This window comes from Bombina bombina, chromosome 8, assembly GCF_027579735.1.
Source record: "Bombina bombina isolate aBomBom1 chromosome 8, aBomBom1.pri, whole genome shotgun sequence".
NCBI lineage: Eukaryota > Metazoa > Chordata > Amphibia > Anura > Bombinatoridae > Bombina > Bombina bombina.
In genome coordinates this window covers 127,530,663-127,552,383 of record NC_069506.1, presented here as the reverse complement: position 1 = coordinate 127,552,383, position 21,721 = coordinate 127,530,663, and the positions used below count along the sequence as shown (strand labels likewise).

Below are 21,721 nucleotides of genomic sequence, written 5' to 3'. Positions count from 1 at the left end.
ACACAACTTTAGCAAAGGTTTAATCCCATTAGCAAAGATAAATTCTGAAAGCAGGAAACAAATTACAGAATAAACGTTTTTTGTCTCAGTCAACTATAATTCTCACAGCTCTGCTGAGAGAAATTACCTCCCTCAAAATAAGTTTTGAAGACCCCTGAGCTCTGTAGAGATGCACCGGATCATGCAGGAAATACGATGAGCTGCTGACTGAAATATCTGATGCGTAGCAAAAGCGCCAAAAAACGGCCCCTCCCCCTCACACACAGCAGTGAGAGAGAACAGAAACTGTCAGAAAAAAGATTAAGCAACTGCCAAGTGGAAAAATAGTGCCCAAAACATTTATTCACTCAGTACCTCAGCAAATGAAAACGATTTTACATTCCAGCAAAAACGTTAAACATAATTTCTAGTTATTAAACAGCTTTATGTACTTCTTACAGTGTAATTCTAGTGAAGTACCATTCCCCAGAATACTGAAGTGTAAAGTATACATACATGACATTATATCGGTATGGCAGGATTTTCTCATCAATTCCATTGTCAGAAAATAAAAGCTGCTACATACCTCTATGCAGATTAATCTGCCCGCTGTCCACTGATCTGAAGTTTACCTCTCCTCAGATGGCCGAGAAACAGCAATATGATCTTAACTACTCCGGCTAAAATCATAGCAAAAACTCTGGTAGATTCTTCTTCAAACTCTGCCAGAGAGGTAATAACACACTCCGGTGCTATTTTAAAATAACAAACTTTTGATTGAAGATATAAAACTAAGTATAATCACCATAGTCCTCTCACACATCCTATCTAGTCGTTGGGTGCAAGAGAATGACTGGGAGTGACGTAGAGGGGAGGAGCTATATGCAGCTCTGCTGGGTGAATCCTCTTGCACTTCCTGTTGGGGAGGAGTAATATCCCAGAAGTAATGATGACCCGTGGACTGATCACACTTAACAGAAGAAATACTTAAACCAATAACTTTGTGTTTAAAGCGCCATTTTGAAACCTAGGTATTGTAAACGGATTGGTACAGAGCAAAGGATACCCACGGAGTGGGTTTGGAAAACAATTCAATTTGCAGACAAGATTTCTGATATACGGTAGAGATATGTTAATGAAATGCTATTGATAAAAAGCGTATTTGGGGTAGTTAGTAACAGGCATAGAAAATATTTACTTAGTGGCCCTTTAACAGCATTGCTAGGGGTGCTCTTTGCCTCCTCCTGCAGGCCAGGAGTTGAATATCCCACTAGTAATTGGAATGACATTGTGGACTCTCCATGCCATAGCAAAGAATTAGTTTTCTTGTAGATACTAGAGATAAAACCCTTAGTTTTTGTATTTATTAGCAATGGGTTAAAAAAAAAAAAAAAAAACTAAGACAAAACAGCAAGATGTACAAAGGAAATCCTTCCCACTTCCTCCCTATAGTTTCACAGTATAAGTCACTTGAAGGGAAATGGTGGAAGAGAAGTTATTGTAAACTTACACATTATCTCAACACTATTTGTAATAAAAAGTACAAGATAGGCACTTTCATTAATAAAAATCATTGTAGACTGACGAATCAATCCTTCTCAGTGTCACAATAGAGGGGCGTGGGCATGAAGGGGTTAATGGCACACAGCTATGGTTCCCTTATCCTTGCAACTCTGCAAAAGGACCTTAAAGGAGCCACCACATTAACCCCAGATCTTGTCCACGCTGCTCTCACAATTTCTCTGCTGCCACCACCAAAACTTTTAAATTAATGGGGAGTTTTGGGGAACCCCTAACAACTCTCACTATTTAACAGTTAGGTATAACGTTCCTTTAACCTTGTCTCAACAGGAGTGTGAATTTAGATATTAGAGCCCAAAGACAGAATGAGATTTTCTATGTGTTTAATAACAAAAATATCAACACAGGTTACAGAGTGCAAAATTATACAGACATTCAGAACATATGCAAAGCTACAGTTCTTTAAAAACAAAATGGGACATGAAAAAGAATTATACCTTACTTTTTATCAAATTCCTTTAGATATGTGGAGAGCTGCCATCCAATGTTAGTCTCTTGGTCCCAAGGGCAGTTCTGCTTAAAAAAAACCTTTTTCTTGTCTACTTAAATCCAATTCTCTTTGTCTTGTCAAAGACAACGCCCTGGCCATGATTTACAACGACTTCAGCCAATGCAAAACAAGTCTTAGCCCCCACTATGTCTCCAAGGGGAGGAGCGTTCTGCATTCCTACACACAGTTATATTTAACAGCACTAGGCTGAGGAGGGGGAAGGAAGTGGGGGGGGGGGGGAATCTCAGTTTACAGCCTTCTGAGCAGATTTCACACAAAGGCAATGCACATTAACCTTTTTTCCAGGCTGAGAACACAATACCACCTCTGCTGAGTAGCCAATCCAGGTATCAACTACTCCATATGATTTTATCATGAGACACTAAATTATATAAAATTACCCTTTCATTTTGTTATACATTCTGTTGTTCCTCCACCCGCAAAGCATAGTCTTATTTCTGTGTAAAATGACTACTCACGATTTAGCCAAATCGTAACGTGCTCCCTTTGACGTCCAGAAAGTTAATAACGCCCCTGGTTTTGACGCCAAAGGGGGCGCATTACGATAGGCAACAACATGATTCGTCATTTTACACAGAAATAAACTATTACATTTTATTTTGTTTAAATATGTTGGGATTACATTGTTTTTATTTGCGTGTACAACTATTTTTTAATATCGTTAATTGTATGTAAAAAGCCTTTATAACCATCACGTGTTAATACGGCAAACAGTGGATTTCTAGTTTCCATAACCTCAAAGAAGATTCGCAGACTTTAAAAGGACTAAATGAACTACCATGGATATCCTCGAAAAAAAGCCCAAGCGGCCATTGGCGAAACGTACATTGGAACATAGTGACGACACAAATACAGGCAGAGTTTGTCCTACTGAAACAAGTAACCACACCAAACAGATATTGTGACTATATGGTCTGTAATTGCGGCAGTTCTTGCATTGGAGCATTCTCGTGTATCTTGCCTGGTGACTTGTTTTTATTCAATAAAATTGTTAATTTTTATCCACTTCTGAGCTTCTATTTGGAGTTTGAATCTATGTACATGCCTACATTGGGAGTTTGAATCCTTGTCTCCATTCAGAGTCTTCCTGTGCCTTTATATCTTGAAGCTCTAGAGCATGCGAGTACCCTCTTCCACTTGCTCTTACCTGTAAAGTGTTTACAGGACTTCACTATATATATTTTTTCCCCTTTTCCAGAGTTATCCCCTGGACCCACGGCAATATCAGCCACATCTGGGACTGGATATATCCTTTTGTGCACCATCACATTGTTTTTTGTTTTGAAATGTTCTTTTATTTTGTAAATTCTGTGTTTGCTAAAGAATGCATTGATCTAAAGACCCCCCCCCCCCTCCTTCCCCCTACCCTCTGGATGCCTGGCATCTCTTAGTACTGTGGGTTAAGGTTGTGTAACCTGTATTTGTCTTTTGTTATTAAAAATAGCAATAATCTAATTCCGCCTTTGGGCTCTAATATCTGAATTCACACTCTATAGAGATTAGGTTAAAGTCACATTACCTTATTTAAAACTCTTGGTGGTGGCAGTATTGTTAATCTGGGTTGGCATAGGCAAGAATTGGGTGTTAATTTGGGGTCCCTGTAGAGGAATAGGTGTAAGGGAACCAGAGGTTTAGTGCTATTAACCTCTTCATGCGCACATTCTCCCCATAGCCACAACTGGGCAGATAGGCTTAGTCATCACACTCGCTAACTCACTTGCAGGTAATCATTTGCGCTAAGGAAGTTATGCTCACAGAACGCGCACATCCCAGTAAACAGTTATACTTTTTTCATCAGCAAATCCCCAATGTCTTTTTAATAGCATTTCTACTGCACAACAAATGTTACACTTTTATTTTTATAGAACGGATATGTTAAACAGAAGATACATCTTGCTAGACATACAAAATTACATCTGTTGGCCAAACTAATAAAGTTGAAATATATGTTCAGCATTCATTTGCTGCGTTTACCTATTAGACAGAGAAACACAAAACATTTAAATTTGTTCATTCTTGCAATGAAAGAATTACTGAAATATTTTATTTGTTTGACAAACTAACAACGATTTTGCATGTCTAAATCTCATAGCATGTAGTTTGTTACACCTCTTATTATGCTACAAAGTTGTCACCCCCCCCCCCCCAAGCTGGCAATAGAACAAGCAGGTAGCATCTGATTCATTGTTTAAAAAGCAGCAGCAGCACTGACTTGAAAGTTTTAGAAGCAGCAACAGAGCCAACCATACTGCTCATTTTTAGTTGCCGCTGCAGAGTAGCACACATTAATCCTTGTGATACATCTCATTCACAATGCACATGGAACAGTACATGAAGCGTGTGGCATAAATGCAATTATTAAAGTGAAGCATATTAATTTGAATATCAGCTTACCTGCAGTGTCAAATAAACCTAAGGTATATGGCTCACCACCGATCATAACTGTTACGGCATAGTTGTCAAAAACCTATAAAACAAATAAGCAAATTAATCAGAAAATTAAAAAAAAAAAAAAAACAGAGAAGTAGATGCAAATAGGTTGCGTTGCCAAAAGGTCTAATTCTCATTTCAACTTCTGGACTTTTAACCCCTTAACGACCGAGGACGTGCAGGGTACGTCCTCAAAAAAAAAAAAAGGCAGTTAATGCCTGAGAACGTACCCTGCACGTCCTCGGTGTGGAAAGCAGCTGGAAGCGATCCTGTTTGCTTCCAGCTGCTTTCCGGTTATTGCAGTGATGCCTCGATATGGAGGCATCCTGCAATAACCTTTTGAAGCCATCCGATGCAGAGAGAGCCACTCTGTGGCCCTCTCTGCACCGGAGATCGGTGGCTTCCTTCGTTGGTGGGTGGGAGCAGTACCGGGAGGCGGCCATCGATGGCCCTGGAGATGTGGAGGGGGGCGGGGATGCCCGGGGGCGCGCACGAACGCGCGCGCGTGCATGGGAGGGCGGGGGCGGGCGCGTGCACGGGGAGGGAGCGGGTGGGAACCACTACACTACAGAAAAAGGCAATCAGTTAAAAAAAGTTAAAAAAAAAAATACGATCAATGAGGTGGTGGGGGTTTGTGGTGGGGGGTGTTTGGGGAAGCTACACTACAGAAAAAAAAAACACTAAGAAAAAAAAAAAAAAAGCCCTTTTTTGTGCAAGCTGGGTACTGGCAGACAGCTGCCAGTACCCAAGATGGCCCCCAATAAGGCAGATAGGGAAGGGTTACAGAGCTGTTTTGGGGGGGATCAGGGAGGTTGGAGGCTAAGGGGGGTCCTACACAGCAGAAGAATTTTTTTTTTTTTTTAAAAACCTAAACCCCCCAAAAAGCTTTTATTTTAGTACTGGCAGACTTTCTGCCAGTACTTAAGATTGCGGGGACAATTGTGGGGTGGGGGAGGGAAGAAAGCTGTTTGGGAGGGATCAGGGGGTCTGATGTGTCAGATGGGAGGCTGATCTCTACACTAAAGCTAAAATTAACCCTGCAAGCTCCCTACAAACTTCCTAATAAACCCCTTCACTGCTAGCCATAATACACGTGTGATGCGCAGCAGCATTTTGCGGCCTTCTATTAGTGTTCCAATGTAACTAGCGCTAATTTTGAAAAAAAGTAGTTTGGAAATAGCAAAGTGCTACTTGTATTTATGGCCCTATAGCTTTCAAAAAAAGCAAAGAACATGTAAATATTAGGTATTTCTAAACTCAGGACAAAATTTATAAACTATTTAGCATGGGTGTTGTTTTCAATTTTTTTGGGGGGTCAAAGTTAAAAAAAGTGTGTTTTTTTCAATTTTTTCCTCATATTTTATAAAAAATTTTATAGTAAATTATAAGATATGATGAAAATAATGGTATTTTTAGAAAGTTAATTTAATGGCGAGAAAAATGGTATATAATATGTGTGGGTACAGTAAATGAGTAAGAGGGAAATTACAGCTAAACACAAACACCGCAAAAATGTAAAAATAGCCTTGGTCCCAAACGGACAGAAAATGGAAAAGTGCTGTGGTCATTAAGGGGTTAAACACATTCACAGCATCTCATCTGTTTCTGTTATCAGATTAAAAACCCCAATGCAGAAAGTGAGAGCATTGTCTTCAGTGTCTCCACAGCTGGCTCTCCATTGCTCCTCTGCATAATTACTCAACATACCCATGGTTCAAATACAAATTTATGAGAATAAGCAATAGAGGGCAGTAGTGAGCACTGCATGCAACTATTACAGATACGTGTGTGTGAAATAACAAAATTTTAACAATAAATTTTGAAAACAATTGTATTAGCACATTTAGTTTAACATTAGCTTAAATTTTAGCCAAGTGGTAAGTAAAATCAGCTGGGTGGTGCACCCATTAATAAGGTCCTGGACAGAACACAGATTACAACTACACTCACCGACCACTTTATTAGGTAAACCTTGCTAGTACCCGGTTAGACCCCCTTTTGCCTTCAGAACTGCCTTAATTCTTTGTGGCATATATTCAACAAGGTGTTGGAAACACTCCTCAGTTTGGTCCATATTGACATGATAGCATCACGCAGTTGCAGCATATTTGTCGGCTGCACGTCCATGATGCAAGTCTCCCATTCCACCACATCCCAAAGGTGCTCTATTGAATTGAGATCTGGTGACTGTGGAGGCCATTAGAGTACAGTGAACTCATTGTCATGTTCAAGAAACCAGTTTGAGATGATTTTAACTTTGTTACATGGTGCATTATCCTGCTGGAAGTAGTCATCAGAAGATGGGTACACTGTAATCATAAAGGGATGGACATGGTCAGCAACAATACTCAGGTAGGCCGTGGCATTTACTAAGGGGCCCAAAGTGTGCCAAGAAAATATTCCCCACACCATTACACCACCAGCCTGTACCGTTGATACAAGACATGATGGATCCATGCTTTCATGTTTACGCCAAATTCTGACCAAACCATCTGAATGTCGCAGCTGAAATAGACTCAGACCAGGCAACGTTTTTCCAATCTTCTATTGTCCAATTTTGGTGAGCCTGTGTGAATTGTAGCCTCAGTTTCCTGTTCTTAGCTGACAGCAGTGGCACCCGGTCTGGTCTTCTGCTGCAAGGTTCGACGTGTTGTGCGTTCAGAGATGGTATTCTGCATACCTTAGTTTTAACAAGTGGTCATTTGAGTTACTGTTGCCTCTCTCTTCCCAGTCTGCCCATTTTCCTCTGACATCAACAAGGCATTTTCGTCCACACTACTGCTGGACACTGGATATTTTTTTTGGACCATTCTCTGTTAACCCTTGCGATGGTTGTGCATGAAAATCCCAGTAGATCAGTTTTTGAAATACTCAGACCAGTCCGTCTGGCACCAACAACCATGCCACGTTCAAAGTCACTTAAATCCTTTTTCTTCCCCATTCTGATGCTAGGTTTGAACTTCAGCAAGTCGTCTTCACCATGTCTAGATGTCTAAATGCATTGAGTTGCTGCCATGTGATTGGCTGATTAGCAATTTGTGTTACCAAGCAATTGAACAGGTGTACCTAATAAAGTGGCCGGTAAGTGTATATATTCACTTTAATAATCAGTGGTTAAAAGTTACTAGTCCGCTCAATTTTAAAGAAAGGAGACAAATTTTCTTTTTACACAATCAAAGTTCCAGAATTACATAAACTGGATCCAAACAATACACCATATCTACGAAACTAGTACACTGTTTCTTGTACCTTTTCTATTAAAGATTTGTATTTTGTTTTTAATAACTTTTTCCACCTATATGGACATGTATTCCACCATAATATAGTGCTACCAGACAACAGGTGTTTATAAAACTCAGTTACTGGTTTCTAGTTTTTTTTTTTGGGAGGGGGGGATTACACTTGGAGTGACATCAGGAACTCCCATGGAGAGCACTGACACAGGGAACGAGCAGGACTAAGTAAAAATCCTTACAAACATTTACGTTCATGGGGATTTGTTGGGGATTAATATATTTGGATTTCGTACCAAACTATTGCAAAACAGCGCTATTTAGCTACATAGCACCCAGGTGGACGGGGTTAACAAATAAGTCACAAAATAAATATGTAACACACAAAAGCAGCTTGGTTTGGCAAACTGCTGGTAGCCATAATTGGAGTCACAATACCAGTTTCATGGTGCTATTAAAATGATTTGAATGAATTACTGCCCAGTATCTAAAAATGAACTTAAAAAACACGGGCACTTTAATTGATTAAAATTTTGAAAGGCTCTTCATTTCAAAAATATTTACCATTGAATGCTGGTAAACATACCATCGTTCCTCCGCCCACATCTCCTACTTTCTTTAGCAGATCGATGACAAATCTGGCTTCCTCCAATCGTTGCGTGCCCCACGAACTGGATTGGAGGAAGTCGTCTTAAAATTTTAATTTATTAAAGTGACCATGTTTTTAAGTTAATTTTTAGATACTGGGCAGTAATTCATTAAAATTTACAATCACTTTAAGATTAGGAACAGTAAGGCACGCTTATATTACTGGCTTTAAAGGGACAGTCTAGGCCAAAATAAACTCATGATTCAGATAGAGCATGTAATTTTAAACAATTTTCCAATTTACTTTTATCACCAAATTTGCTTTGTTCCATTGGTATTCTTAGTTGAAAGCTTAACCTAGGAGGTTTATATGCTAATTTCTTAGACCTTGAAGGCCACCTTTTTTCAGAATGCATTTGAACAGATTTTCACCACTAGAGGGTGTTAGTTCATGTATTTCATATAGATAACACTGTGCTCGTGCACGTGAAGTTATCTGGGAGCAGGCACTGATTGGCTAAACTGCAAGTCTGTCAAAAGAACTGAAATAAAGGGGCAGTTTGCAGAGGTTTAGATACAAGATAATCACAGAGGTTAAAAGTATATTAATATAACTGTTGGTTATGCAAAACTGGGGAATGGGTAATAAAGGGATTATCTATCTTTTAAAACAATAAAAATTCTGGTGTAGACTGTCCCTTTAATTTGTATTGTGAATATGTACATTTACCTGTTATAAAGATATACAGTATATCCTTATTCCACCAGCATTAGGTTTCCCAGGGCCAGGTGTCCTATGGTCATGTGTGATGTCAGGGAAGATGTCACTCCTGACATCATAGGTGACCTTGGGACTCACTGCCCAGCCAAAACCTAATTACGAAATGCAAAAGGTAAAGATGAGCTGCTGGTAGATGCACCCAGAATTAAAGGTTGAGAAGGAAGACTGTCCACAGGTGGTCATTATGAATCAAAAGGACATTGCACACTAGATTTTCTTTGCATAAATGTTTTGTAGATAATCCATTTATAAAGCCCACCTGGGAGTGTTTTTGCAACAATGTATAGTTTTGATCCGGCTTCATCCAATCTTTGCATGCCCCACATGGCATCCAGCTCTAGGGGCATGTAGCGTTTGGATGAAGCCGGATTAGTCATAGCTAGGCTAAATCAAGGATGAGATGCGGGAGGAGGAACGGCGCAATATTTACCATCTCTAAATGGTAAATATTTTACAAAGGAAACTTGTTTGTTTAAGTATTTTAATGAATTAAAGTCCCACTGTTTCTATAAATAGTTTTATATACTGTGTATTAAAAGTCTCAAGTTTACAATCACTTTAAGCATAAGTTTAGTAACACTACATCACCAATAAGCCTTTAAGTACTCACCGTTGGTACATATTCCGAAGGGAACTTATTTGTTGTATAAGAAATTAAGAGACATGTTTTACCGACAGCACCATCACCAACGACCACACACTTTATTGTCTGCATGGCGGCTATCTTGATTTTTAAATGTCAGCTTTGTTGGTTTAGTGCAGACCTAAAATAATTAAAAAGGTAAAACATTAGTGATCACGTTTAAAACTTACAATTTACAATTGATAAAATTAGGTGAACATAGAAAATTCAGATCTAGATTAAAGGGTCATTGCGGTCATATTTCAAACTGCTTTAGAACAAGCCATGACAAAACCAAAAATGGAAGCTAGCGATAAGAAATGTGAGCCCCAAAGTTGCCTCAGACAAGCCAGCATTGCAGTGTCTGGGTCCCTGCAGGTGCACAGTCCACTTGTCTAAGTAAACCAAACGCATGAGCATGTGAGTGCTAAGTGTCAATATAAAAACATGCAGGTATGTACATCAGAGGGTGACTGTGTGATTGTCAATGTGAGAACGTCAGTTTGTATGTGTGGCAGTATAAATGACCCTACTACATGAGTCTTAACATCTGTGTCTCATAAGATGTGTATGTCAATTTTACAGTAGAAATCCACTTTGGATTCACAATTACCCTTTAAAACAAAGATAAAACAATTTGTTGAGCCTACTTTTAAATGTCAAGTTAAAATGATTCACAGCACATATGAAAACAGTTGTAGGCTGAAGCAAACGCATAAGCTTTTGCATGGGTGGGTGACCTGTTACCCTCTGCTTAACTCCTATGCAAATGTCTAGCAATGTACAAGAAAACAATCCTATTGAGGACTGAATTCCAATAAACAGTTTTTACGAAAAGCTAAAAATGGCTGGGGGGTATTTTGATGCTTAAAAAAGGGGTAACGTGCTGTATTTTCCCCCTTCTGTTCCTAATGACTTATGCCAGCTGCATAGTATTAAAGATAGTGGAAACTGCTCCTTTATTTTGTACTATTGAAATAGCTGGCTTTGCTCATTGAAACCACCAATAACAAAAATGCCAGTACAAAACTATTGGCCTTGTGTACAGAGAGGACATACGCAGCCAAGTGTTTCTTTCCTGCAGGCTCAGACAATTTAAATGAGTATGTTATTGAGCACAAAAAAAAAAAAAAAAAAAAAAAATGAAAAGCCCTTAGGTTTAACACACTGTAAATGGTATAACAGGTCATTTGAAACTTTAACCCCTTAACGACCGAGAACGTGCTAGGCAGGTTTAAAAAAAAAAAAAAAAGGATTGTTAACGACCTGGCACGTCCTCTGATTTCAAGCGCAGGAAGCATTCAGAATCACTTCCAGACGCTTTCAGGGCATTGCAGCGATGCCTCGATGTTGAGGCATTGTGCAATACCATTTGCTAAGCAACCAATGCAGAGGGCGCCACTCTGTGGCCCTCTCTGCATTGGCCATCGATGGTGATCGTTGGTGGTGTGGGAGGCGGCCTACCGCTGGAGGTGTGGAAGCATATGTAGTAAGGTGGAAAGAGGTAGAGGAGGATATTAGTAAAATGATCTGGGAGAGGGGGCAGCTAGACTACGGAAATTAATGTTTTTATGTATATATATAAAAAAAAAAAAAAAAAAAAAAAAAACCATGGCGGGCTAATAGGTATAGGGGGAGGATAAGAGCTGTTTGGAGCCGGGGGGGGGGTGGGGGGGGGGGTGGTGGTGTAAGGGAGGTAAGGGGCAATACTACCCTGCAGAAAGAAAATAAATATATACATATACACAAAAAAAACAAAAACAATTTATGCTTACCTGATAAATTTATTTCTCTTGTAGTGTATCCAGTCCACGGATCATCCATTACTTGTGGGATATTCTCCTTCCCAACAGGAAGTTGCAAGAGGATCACTCACAGCAGAGCTGCTATATAGCTCCTCCCCTCACTGCCATATCCAGTCATTCGACCGAAACAAGCCGAGAAAGGAGAAACCATAGGGTGCAGTGGTGACTGTAGTTTAATTAAAATTTAGACCTGCCTGAAAAGGACAGGGCGGGCCGTGGACTGGATACACTACAAGAGAAATAAATTTATCAGGTAAGCATAAATTATGTTTTCTCTTGTTAAGTGTATCCAGTCCACGGATCATCCATTACTTGTGGGATACCAATACCAAAGCTAAAGTACACGGATGATGGGAGGGACAAGGCAGGAACTTAAACGGAAGGAACCACTGCCTGAAGAACCTTTCTCCCAAAAACAGCCTCCGAAGAAGCAAAAGTATCAAATTTGGAAAATTTGGAAAAAGTATGAAGGGAAGCCACAGCTCTAGTAGAATGAGCTGTAATCCTTTCAGGAGGCTGCTGTTCAGCAGTCTCATAGGCTAAACGGATTATACTCCGAAGCCAAAAAGAAGGAGAGGTTGCCGAGGCCTTCTGACCTCTCCTCTGTCCAGAAACTTTATCTGAATGAAAGATCAGATAAGGAGAATCACAATGTAAGGCAGATAACTCCAAGACTCTTCAAGCCGAGGAAATAGCCATCAGAAAAAGAACTTTCCATGAAAGAAGTTTGATATCAATAGAATGAAGGGGTTCAAACGGAACTCCCTGAAGAACTTTAAGAACCAAGTTTAAGCTCCATGGAGGAGCAACAGGTTTAAACACAGGCTTAATTCTAACTAAAGCCTGACAAAATGCCTGAACGTCTGGAACTTCTGCCAGACGCTTGTGTAAAAGGACAGAGCAGAAATCTGTCCCTTTAAAGAACTAGCTGATAATCCTTTGTCCAAACCCTCTTGGAGGAAGGACAATATCCTAGGAATCCTAACCCTACTCCATGAGTAATTCTTGGATTCACACCAATGAAGATATTTACGCCATATCTTGTGGTAAATTTTCCTGGTGACAGGCTTTCGTGCCTGTATTAAGGTATCAATGACTGACTCTGAGAAGTCACGCTTTGATAGAATCAAGCGTTCAATCTCCATGCAGTCAGTCTCAGAGAAAGTAGATTCGGATGATTGAAAGGACCTTGTATTAGAAGGTCTTGTCTCAGAGGCAGAGTCCATGGTGGAAAGGATGACATGTCCACTAGGTCTGCATACCAGGTCCTGCGTGGCCATGCAGGCGCTATCAATATCACCGATGCTCTTTCCTGTTTGATTTTGGCAATCAGACGAGGGAGCAGAGGAAACGGTGGAAACACATAAGCCAGGTTGAACCATATGATACCGTGGTGACTGTAGTTAGAGAAAATAATTCATCAGACCTGATTAAAAAACCAGGGCGGGCCGTGGACCGGACACACCGTTGGAGAAAGTAATTTATCGGGTAAGCATAAATTCTGTTTTCTCCAACATTGGTGTGTCCGGTCCACGGCGTCATCCTTACTTGTGGGAACCAATACCAAAGCTTTAGGACACGGATGAAGGGAGGGAGCAAATCAGGTCACCTAAATGGAAGGCACCACGGCTTGCAAAACCTTTCTCCCAAAAATAGCCTACGAAGAAGCAAAAGTATCAAATTTGTAAAATTTGGCAAAAGTGTGCAGTGAAGACAAAGTCGCTGCCTTACATATCTGGTCAACAGAAGCCTCGTTCTTGAAGGCCCATGTGGAAGCCACAGCCCTAGTGGAGTGAGCTGTGATTCTTTCAGGAGGCTGCCGTCCGGCAGTCTCATAAGCCAATCGGATAATGCTTTTAAGCCAAAAGGAAAGAGGTAGAAGTCGCTTTTTGACCTCTCCTTTTACCAGAATAAACAACAAACAAGGAAGATGTTTGTCTGAAATCTTTAGTAGCCTCTAAATAGAATTTTAGAGCACGGACTACGTCCAAATTGTGTAACAAACGTTCCTTCTTTGAAACTGGATTCGGACACAAAGAAGGTACAACTATCTCCTGGTTAATATTTTTGTTGGAAACAACTTTTGGAAGAAAACCAGGCTTAGTACGCAAAACCACCTTATCTGCATGGAACACCAGATAGGGCGGAGAACACTGCAGAGCAGATAACTCTGAAACTCTTCTAGCAGAAGAAATTGCAACCAAAAACAAAACTTTCCAAGATAACTTAATATCTACGGAATGTAAGGGTTCAAACGGAACCCCTTGAAGAACTGAAAGAACTAGATTTAGACTCCAGGGAGGAGTCAAAGGTCTGTAAACAGGCTTGATCCTAACCAGAGCCTGAACAAATGCTTGAACATCTGGCACAGCTGCCAGTCTTTTGTGAAGTAAAACAGATAAAGCAGAGATCTGTCCCTTCAGAGAACGTGCAGATAATCCTTTCTCCAAACCTTCTTGTAGAAAGGATAGAATCTTAGGAATTTTTATCTTGTTCCATGGAAATCCTTTGGATTCACACCAACAGATATATTTTTTCCATATTTTATGGTAAATTTTTCTAGTTACAGGCTTTCTAGCCTGAATCAGAGTATCTATTACAGAATCTGAAAACCCACGCTTTGATAAAATCAAGCGTTCAATCTCCAAGCCGTCAGTTGGAGGGAAACCAGATTCGGATGTTCGAATGGACCCTGAACAAGAAGGTCCTGTCTCAAAGGTAGCTTGCATGGTGGAGCCGATGACATATTCACCAGGTCTGCATACCAAGTCCTGCGTGGCCACGCAGGAGCTATCAAGATCACCGAGGCCCTCTCCTGATTGATCCTGGCTACCAGCCTGGGGATGAGAGGAAACGGTGGGAATACATAAGCTAGGTTGAAGGTCCATGGTGCTACTAGTGCATCTACTAGGGTCGCCTTGGGATCCCTGGATCTGGACCCGTATCAAGGAACCTTGAAGTTCTGACGAGACGCCATCAGATCCATGTCTGGAATGCCCCATAATTGAGTTATTTGGGCAAAGATTTCCGGATGGAGTTCCCACTCCCCCGGATGGAAAGTCTGACGACTCAGAAAATCCGCTTCCCAATTTTCCACTCCTGGGATGTGGATCACAGACAAGTGGCAGGAGTGATCCTCTGCCCATTGAATTATCTTGGTCACTTCTTTCATCGCCAGGGAAGTCCTTGTTCCCCACTGATGATTGATATATGCAACGGTCACGGTCGTCATGTTGTCTGACTGAAACCTTATGAATTAGGCCAAGCTCTGAGAGCATTGAATATCGCTCTCAGTTCCAGAATGTTTATCGGGAGAAGAGACTCTTCCCAAGACCATAGACCCTGAGCTTTCAGGGATTCCCAGACCGCGCCCCAGCCCACTAGGCTGGCGTCGGTCGTGACAATGACCCACTCTGGTCTGCGGAAGCTCATTCCCTGTGACAGATTGTCCAGGGTCAGCCACCAACGGAGTGAATCTCTGGTCTTTTGATCTACTTGAATCGTCGGAGACAAGTCTGTATAATCCCCATTCCACTGTCTGAGCATGCACAGTTGTAATGGTCTTAGATGAATTCGTGCAAAAGGAACTATGTCCATTGTTGCAACCATCAATCCTATTACTTCCATGCACTGCGCTATGGAAGGACGAGGAACAGAATGAAGTACTTGACAAGAGCTTAGAAGTTTTGATTTTCTGACCTCTGTCAGAAAAATCCTCATTTCTAAGGAATCTAATATTGTTCCCAAGAAGGGAACTCTTGTTGACGGGGACAGAGAACTTTTTTCTTTGTTCACCTTCCATCCGTGAGATCTGAGAAAGGCTAGGACGATGTCCGTATGAGCCTTTGCTTTTGACAGGGACGACGCTTGAATCAGGATGTCGTCCAAGTAAGGTACTACTGCAATGCCCCTTGGTCTTAGAACCGCTAGAAGGGACCCTAGTACCTTTGTGAAAATCCTTGGAGCAGTGGCTAACCCAAATGGAAGTGCCACAAACTGGTAATGCTTGTCCAGAAAAGCGAACCTTAGGAACTGATGATGTTCCTTGTGGATAGGAATATGTAGGTACGCATCCTTTAAATCCACGGTAGTCATAAATTGATTTTCCTGGATAGTAGGTAGGATCGTTCGAACAGTTTACATTTTGAACGATGGTACCCTGAGAAATTTGTTTAGGATCTTTAGATCCAAAATTGGTCTGAATGTTCCCTCTTTTTTGGGAACTATGAACAGATTGGAATAAAATCCCATTCCTTGTTCTCTTATTGGAACTGGATGTATCACTCCCATCTTTAACAGGTCTTCTACACAATGTAAGAATGCCTGTCTCTTTATTTGGTTTGAAGATAATTGAGACCTGTGGAACCTTCCCCTTGGGGGTAGTTCCTTGAATTCCAGGAGATAACCTTGAGAAACTATTTCTAGCGCCCAAGGATCCTGAACATCTCATGCCCAAGCCTGAGCAAAGAGAGAAAGTCTGCCCCCCACTAGATCCGGTCCCGGATCGGGGGCTATCCCTTCATGCTGTTTTGGTAGCAGTGGTAGGCTTCTTGGCCTGCTTACCCTTGTTCCAGCCTTGCATTGGTTTCCAGGCTGGTTTGGGTTGTGAAGTATTACCCTCTTGCTTAGAGGATACAGAATTAGAGGCTGGTCCGTTTCTGCGAAAGGGACGAAAATTAGGCTTATTATTAGCCTTAAAAGACCTATCCTGTGGGAGGGCGTGGCCCTTTCCCCCAGTGATGTCTGAAATAATCTCTTTCAAATCAGGTCCAAATAATGTTTTACCTTTGAAAGGAATGTTAAGCAATTTTGTCTTGGAAGACACATCTGCTGACCAAGACTTTAGCCAAAGCACTCTGCGCGCCACGACAGCAAACCCTGAATTTTTCGCCGCTAATCTAGCTAATTGCAAAGCGGCATCTAAAACAAAAGAGTTAGCCAATTTAAGTGCTTGAACTCTGTCCATAACCACCTCATACGAAGATTCTTTACTGAGCGATTTTTCTAGTTCCTCGAACCAGAAACACGCTGCCGTAGTGACAGGAACAATGCATGAAATTGGTTGTAGAAGGTAACCTTGCTGTACAAAAATCTTTTTAAGCAAACCCTCTAATTTCTTATCCATAGGAACTTTGAAAGCACAACTATCTTCGATAGGAATAGTAGTGCGTTTGTTTAGAGTAGAAACCGCCCCCTCGACCTTGGGGACTGTCTGCCATAAGTCCTTTCTGGGGGAAAAGCGTCGGGGGGCACCGGAACTTCTAGGAACTTGTCCATCTTACATAATTTCTCTGGAATGACCAAATTGTCACAATCATCCAGAGTAGATAACACCTCCTTAAGCAGTGCGCGGAGATGTTCTAATTTAAAATTTAAATGTCACAACATCAGGTTCAGCTTGATGAGAAATTTTTCCTGAATCTGAAATTTCTCCATCAGACAAAACCTCCCTCATGGCCCCTTGAGATTGGTGTGAGGGTATGTCAGAACAGTTATCATCAGCGTCCTCTTGCTCTTCAGTGTTTAAAACAGAGCAATCGCGCTTTCTCTGATAAGTAGGCATTTTGGATAAAAGATTTGCTATGGAGTTATCCATTACAGCCGTTAATTGTTGCATGGTAATAAGTATTGGCGCACTAGATGTACTAGGGGCCTCCTGTGTGGGCATAACTGGTGTAGACACAGTAGGGGATGATGTAGTATCATGTTTACTCCCCTCATTTGAGGAATCATCTTGGGCAATATCATTATCTGTTGCATTACTGTCCTTACTTACTTACATAGCTTATCTGATGGTACAGACATGTTAAACAGGCTTAAACTTGTCAACAAAGCACAAAAAACGTTTTAAAATAAAACCGTTACTGTCACTTTAAATTTCAAACTGAAAACACTTTATTACTGAATATGTGAAAAAGTATGAAGGAATTGTTCAAAATTCACCAAAATTTCACCAGAATGTCTTAAAGCATTAAAAGTATTGCACACCAAATTTCAGAGCTTTAACCCTTAAACGGAACCGGAGCCGTTTTTACATTTAACCCCTATACAGTCCCAGAATGAGGCTCTGTCTATAACTAGAAAGGCCCCCATCTGAAAAAGGTGTCCAACACAGTGCCTGCCGTTTTTCTAAACGTTCCCCAAGATTATAATACCAATAATTAGTTAGAATCTGCATAATATGCCTAGTAAAGCAATTGTTTTAGCCCAGAAAAATGTCTACCAGTTTTTAAGCCCGTTTTGAAGCCCTTTATTCTTTTATGTTTAACTAAGAAAATGGCTTACCGGTCCCCATGAGGGGAAATGACAGCCTTCCAGCATTACATGGTCTTGTTAGAAATATGGCTAGTCATACCTTAAGCAGAAAAGACTACTGTTTCCCCCAACTGAAGTTACTTCATCTCAACAGTCCTGTGTGGAAACAGCAATCGATTTTAGTTACTGTCTGCTAAAATCATCTTCCTCTTATAAACAGAAATCTTCATCCTTTTCTGTTTCAGAGTAAATAGTACATACCAGCACTATTTTAATATAACAAACACTTGATAGAATAAAACTACATTTAAACACCAAAAAACTCTTAACCATCTCCGTGGAGATGTTGCCTGTGCAACGGCAAAGAGAATGACTGGGGTGGGCGGAGCCTAGGAGGGATCATGTGACCAGCTTTGCTGGGACTCTTTGCCATTTCCTGTTGGGGAAGAGAATATCCCACAAGTAAGGATGACGCCGTGGACCGGACACACCAATGTTGGAGAAAGGTTATTAAACACTACAGAATCTTACGGTACATTTTTTTCAATGTCCAATACACTTATGGAGCATAAAAATACAAAAACAAAAAATAGTTAATAAAATTTGCTGCCTGTGATGTGATTAAATAGTAGCCACTAGCCAGTTATTAGGTCTTATAACACACAACATTGTCATGTTTTCTTGGACAGTCATTCTAACTGTGGACAGTGGTATGATTATATATATATATATATATATATATATATATATATATATATATATATATATATATATATATATATATATATATATATATATATATATATATATATATATATATATATATATATATATATATATACACACACACACATATACACACACACACTTTTTTTTTAATTTGACTGAAAATGAGCCCTGCTCCTGTCCAGGAATCCAATACAGGCATACTAGCAAAAGGGGTGGGGGGCTGCTCCTTTCAGAAATGCTTTGCCTTGCTGATATCAAATACACTGTAGATGCAGTTAAGTTAACCCAGAAAGCAGAGGGGACTGCAGTTTTAGCCTTTTTGGTAGCCGTGGGGTTAACTCCATCTATGTATTTGATCTGTTTCAGAGAGCAGGAGATTGTGTGGGAGGTTCCATAATGTTTACATACCCTAAGTTTCAGACTGCAGACGTCCCTAGGGGGAAATATAAGTAAGTGGTTTTCCCTCCATTCCAGCATGGGCTCTGCTCTTAGACTTCTAGATTGATCGGCTGGGTTGGCCAGCTGCTACCGAGTTCAGAAAGTGAAAGTAAAACCGCTTTTTTACAAATGTGTGCTAAAAGCAACCACTAGATGGAGCTGGTTTGCAAGAAATCACATACAAATCAATGCATTACAGCCACTTCAAAGGATTTTTTTTTTAGCAAAAAAAATTACTCACGGTTTTTAAATTGCGGCGATTAATAGCGGTTTTAAATCGCATATGCAATTAATCGTGCAGCCCTACTTCACTGCTGGGCATAATACAAGTGTGGTGCGCAGCGGCATTTAGCAGGCTTTAATTACCAAAAATCAATGCCAAAGCCATATATATGTCTGCTATTTCTGAACAAAGGGGACCCCAGAGGAGCATTTACAACCATTTGTGCCATAATTGCACAAGCTGTTAGTAAATAATTTCAGTGAGAAACCTAAAGTTAGTGAAAAAGTGAACAATTTTTTTTATTTGAAATCGTGGCATGAAATATACCAAACCCAGGCTGGGGTAAATACATACCAGAGTACTGGATCAAAAAGATAAATAGTCCAAAGGAATGACAGCATTCACTGGATTTCAGTGATATTAGAAAAGTTTAAAACAGAGTCCCATGACGTTTCGGTGGCCACTGGCACCTTTATTAAATGGAATCACCCAGCTTGAGAAAAGATGGACAGTCCTGATATCCAGGAGACAGAATAAAATGCATCCTGACAAGCAGCCTTATATACCCACTACTGTGTCTTAATTGAGGATGACGCCGTGGCTCGACTCGCGTGTGTTCGCGAGGCCACGGCCCTTCCGGTTTTACGCATCATCACTGGTAGTGGTCCCGCTCACACCCATCCTGAGTGTACCTTGTATACATATGGCTAATTACCATAATAAGAACTGCGCTTGTAGAAGCAGCACTTACAAGCCATCATGCCCAGATACTGTGACAGGGACATGCGCAGTTCTTATTATGGTAATTAGCCATGTGTATACAAGGTACACCCAGGATGGGTGTGAGCGGGGTATATAAGGCTGCTTGTCAGGATGCATTTTATTCTGTCTCCCGGATGTCAGGACTGTCCATCTGTTCTCAAGCTGGGTGATTCCATTTGATAAAAGGTACCAGTGGTATATATATATATACACACACACACACACGTGGAAGGGTTATTCAGGGATTTCTGACAGATAGTGTTACATTGTAACAATCGCTAATTTTGAGAGAGAAAAAATGGTTTAAAAAGTGCTATACTTATTATTGCACTATAACTTGCAAAAAAAAAAAACAAAAAAAAAAAAAACGAACATGTAAACATTGGGTATTTCTAAACTCAGGACAAAATGTTGAAGCTATTTAGCATAGGTGTTTTTTGTTGGTTGTATATGTGTAACATTTTGGGGGTCAAAGTTAGAAAAAGTTTTTTGTTTTTTTTTTATCATAATTTTAGAAATTTTTTTATAGTAAAAAGAATTTATGCTTACCTGATAAATTTGTTTCTTTTTAGACACGATGAGTCCACGGATCATCCTCCTTACTTGTGGGAAATACACCTCCTGGTCAGCAGGAGGAGGCAAAGAGCACCACAGCAGAGCTGTATATATAGCTCCTCCCTTCCCTCCCACTCCAGTCATTTCACCGAAGTTAGGAAGAGAAAGGAAAAGCCAAGGTGCAGAGGTATCTGAAGTTTACAAAAATTATTAACCTGTCTTAAAACAGGGCGGGCCGTGAACTCATTGTGTCTAAAAAGAAACAAAATTTATCAGGTAAGCATAAATTTTCTTTTCTTTTTAAAGACACAATGAGTCCACAAATCATCATCCTTACTTGTGGGAAATACAAAAGCTAGAGTACATGGATGATAAGGGAGGGACAAGACAGGAAACCTAAACGGAAGGCACCCCTGCTTGAAGAACATCTCTCCCAAAAGCAGCCTCAGCCGAGGCAAAATTATCAAATTTGTAAAATTTAAAAATAGTGTGAAGAGAAGATCAAGTTGCAGCCTTACAAATCTGTTCTACAGAAGCTTCATTTTTGAATGCCCATGAGGAAGCAACAGCCCTGGTGGAATGAGCCGTAACTCTTTCAGGAGGCTGCTGTCCAGCAGTCTCATATGCAAAGCGGATGATACTCTTCAACCAAAAAGAGAGGTAGCCGTAGCTTTCTGACCCTTACGTTTTCCAGAGACAATTACAAACAGAAGACTGAAAAGTCTTCAGTTGCTTGTAAGTAAAACTTGTTCCTTCTGAGAAGGATTAGGACACAAGGAACAACAATCTCCTGCTTAATGTTCCTGTCTGAAACAACCTTAGGAAGGAACCCTAGTTTAGTACGTAAAACTACCTTATCCGAATGGAAACTAAGGTAAGGCGAATTGTATTGCAACGCCGAAAGCTCAGACACTCTTTGAGCTGAAGAAATAGCAACAAGAAATAAAACTTTCCAAGATAACAACTTAATATTTAAGGAATGCATAGGCTCAAATGGAGCCCTTTGAAGAACTTTAAGAACTAAATTCAGACTCCATGAAGGAGTAACTGGTTTAAACACAGGCCTGATCCTTACCAAGGCCTGACAAAAGGATTGAACATCTGGGACTTCTGCCAGACGTTTGTGTAACAAAATAGATAAGGCAGAGATCTGACCCATTAGGGAACTTGCCGATAAACCCTTCTCCAATCCTTCTTGGAGAAAAGACAAAATTCTGGGAATCCTAACT

The 21,721-nt window shown here is 40.4% G+C and overlaps 1 protein-coding gene across 3 annotated transcripts in view; it reads right to left on the bottom strand.

Annotated features, from left to right (window-relative positions):
- CDC42 (cell division cycle 42) overlaps nt 1–21,721 on the bottom strand; it is a 109,183-nt gene that overhangs the window by 38,910 nt on the left and 48,552 nt on the right. For all 3 annotated transcript variants that reach the window (XM_053690573.1, XM_053690572.1, XM_053690575.1), the window contains exons 2-3: nt 9,714–9,867; nt 4,466–4,538 (exon numbers count right to left, since the gene is read on the bottom strand). In XM_053690573.1, coding sequence (XP_053546548.1) covers nt 4,466–4,538; nt 9,714–9,818 — 178 coding nt within the window. In that variant the 5' untranslated portion in view covers nt 9,819–9,867. The remainder of the gene's footprint in view (nt 1–4,465; nt 4,539–9,713; nt 9,868–21,721) is intronic.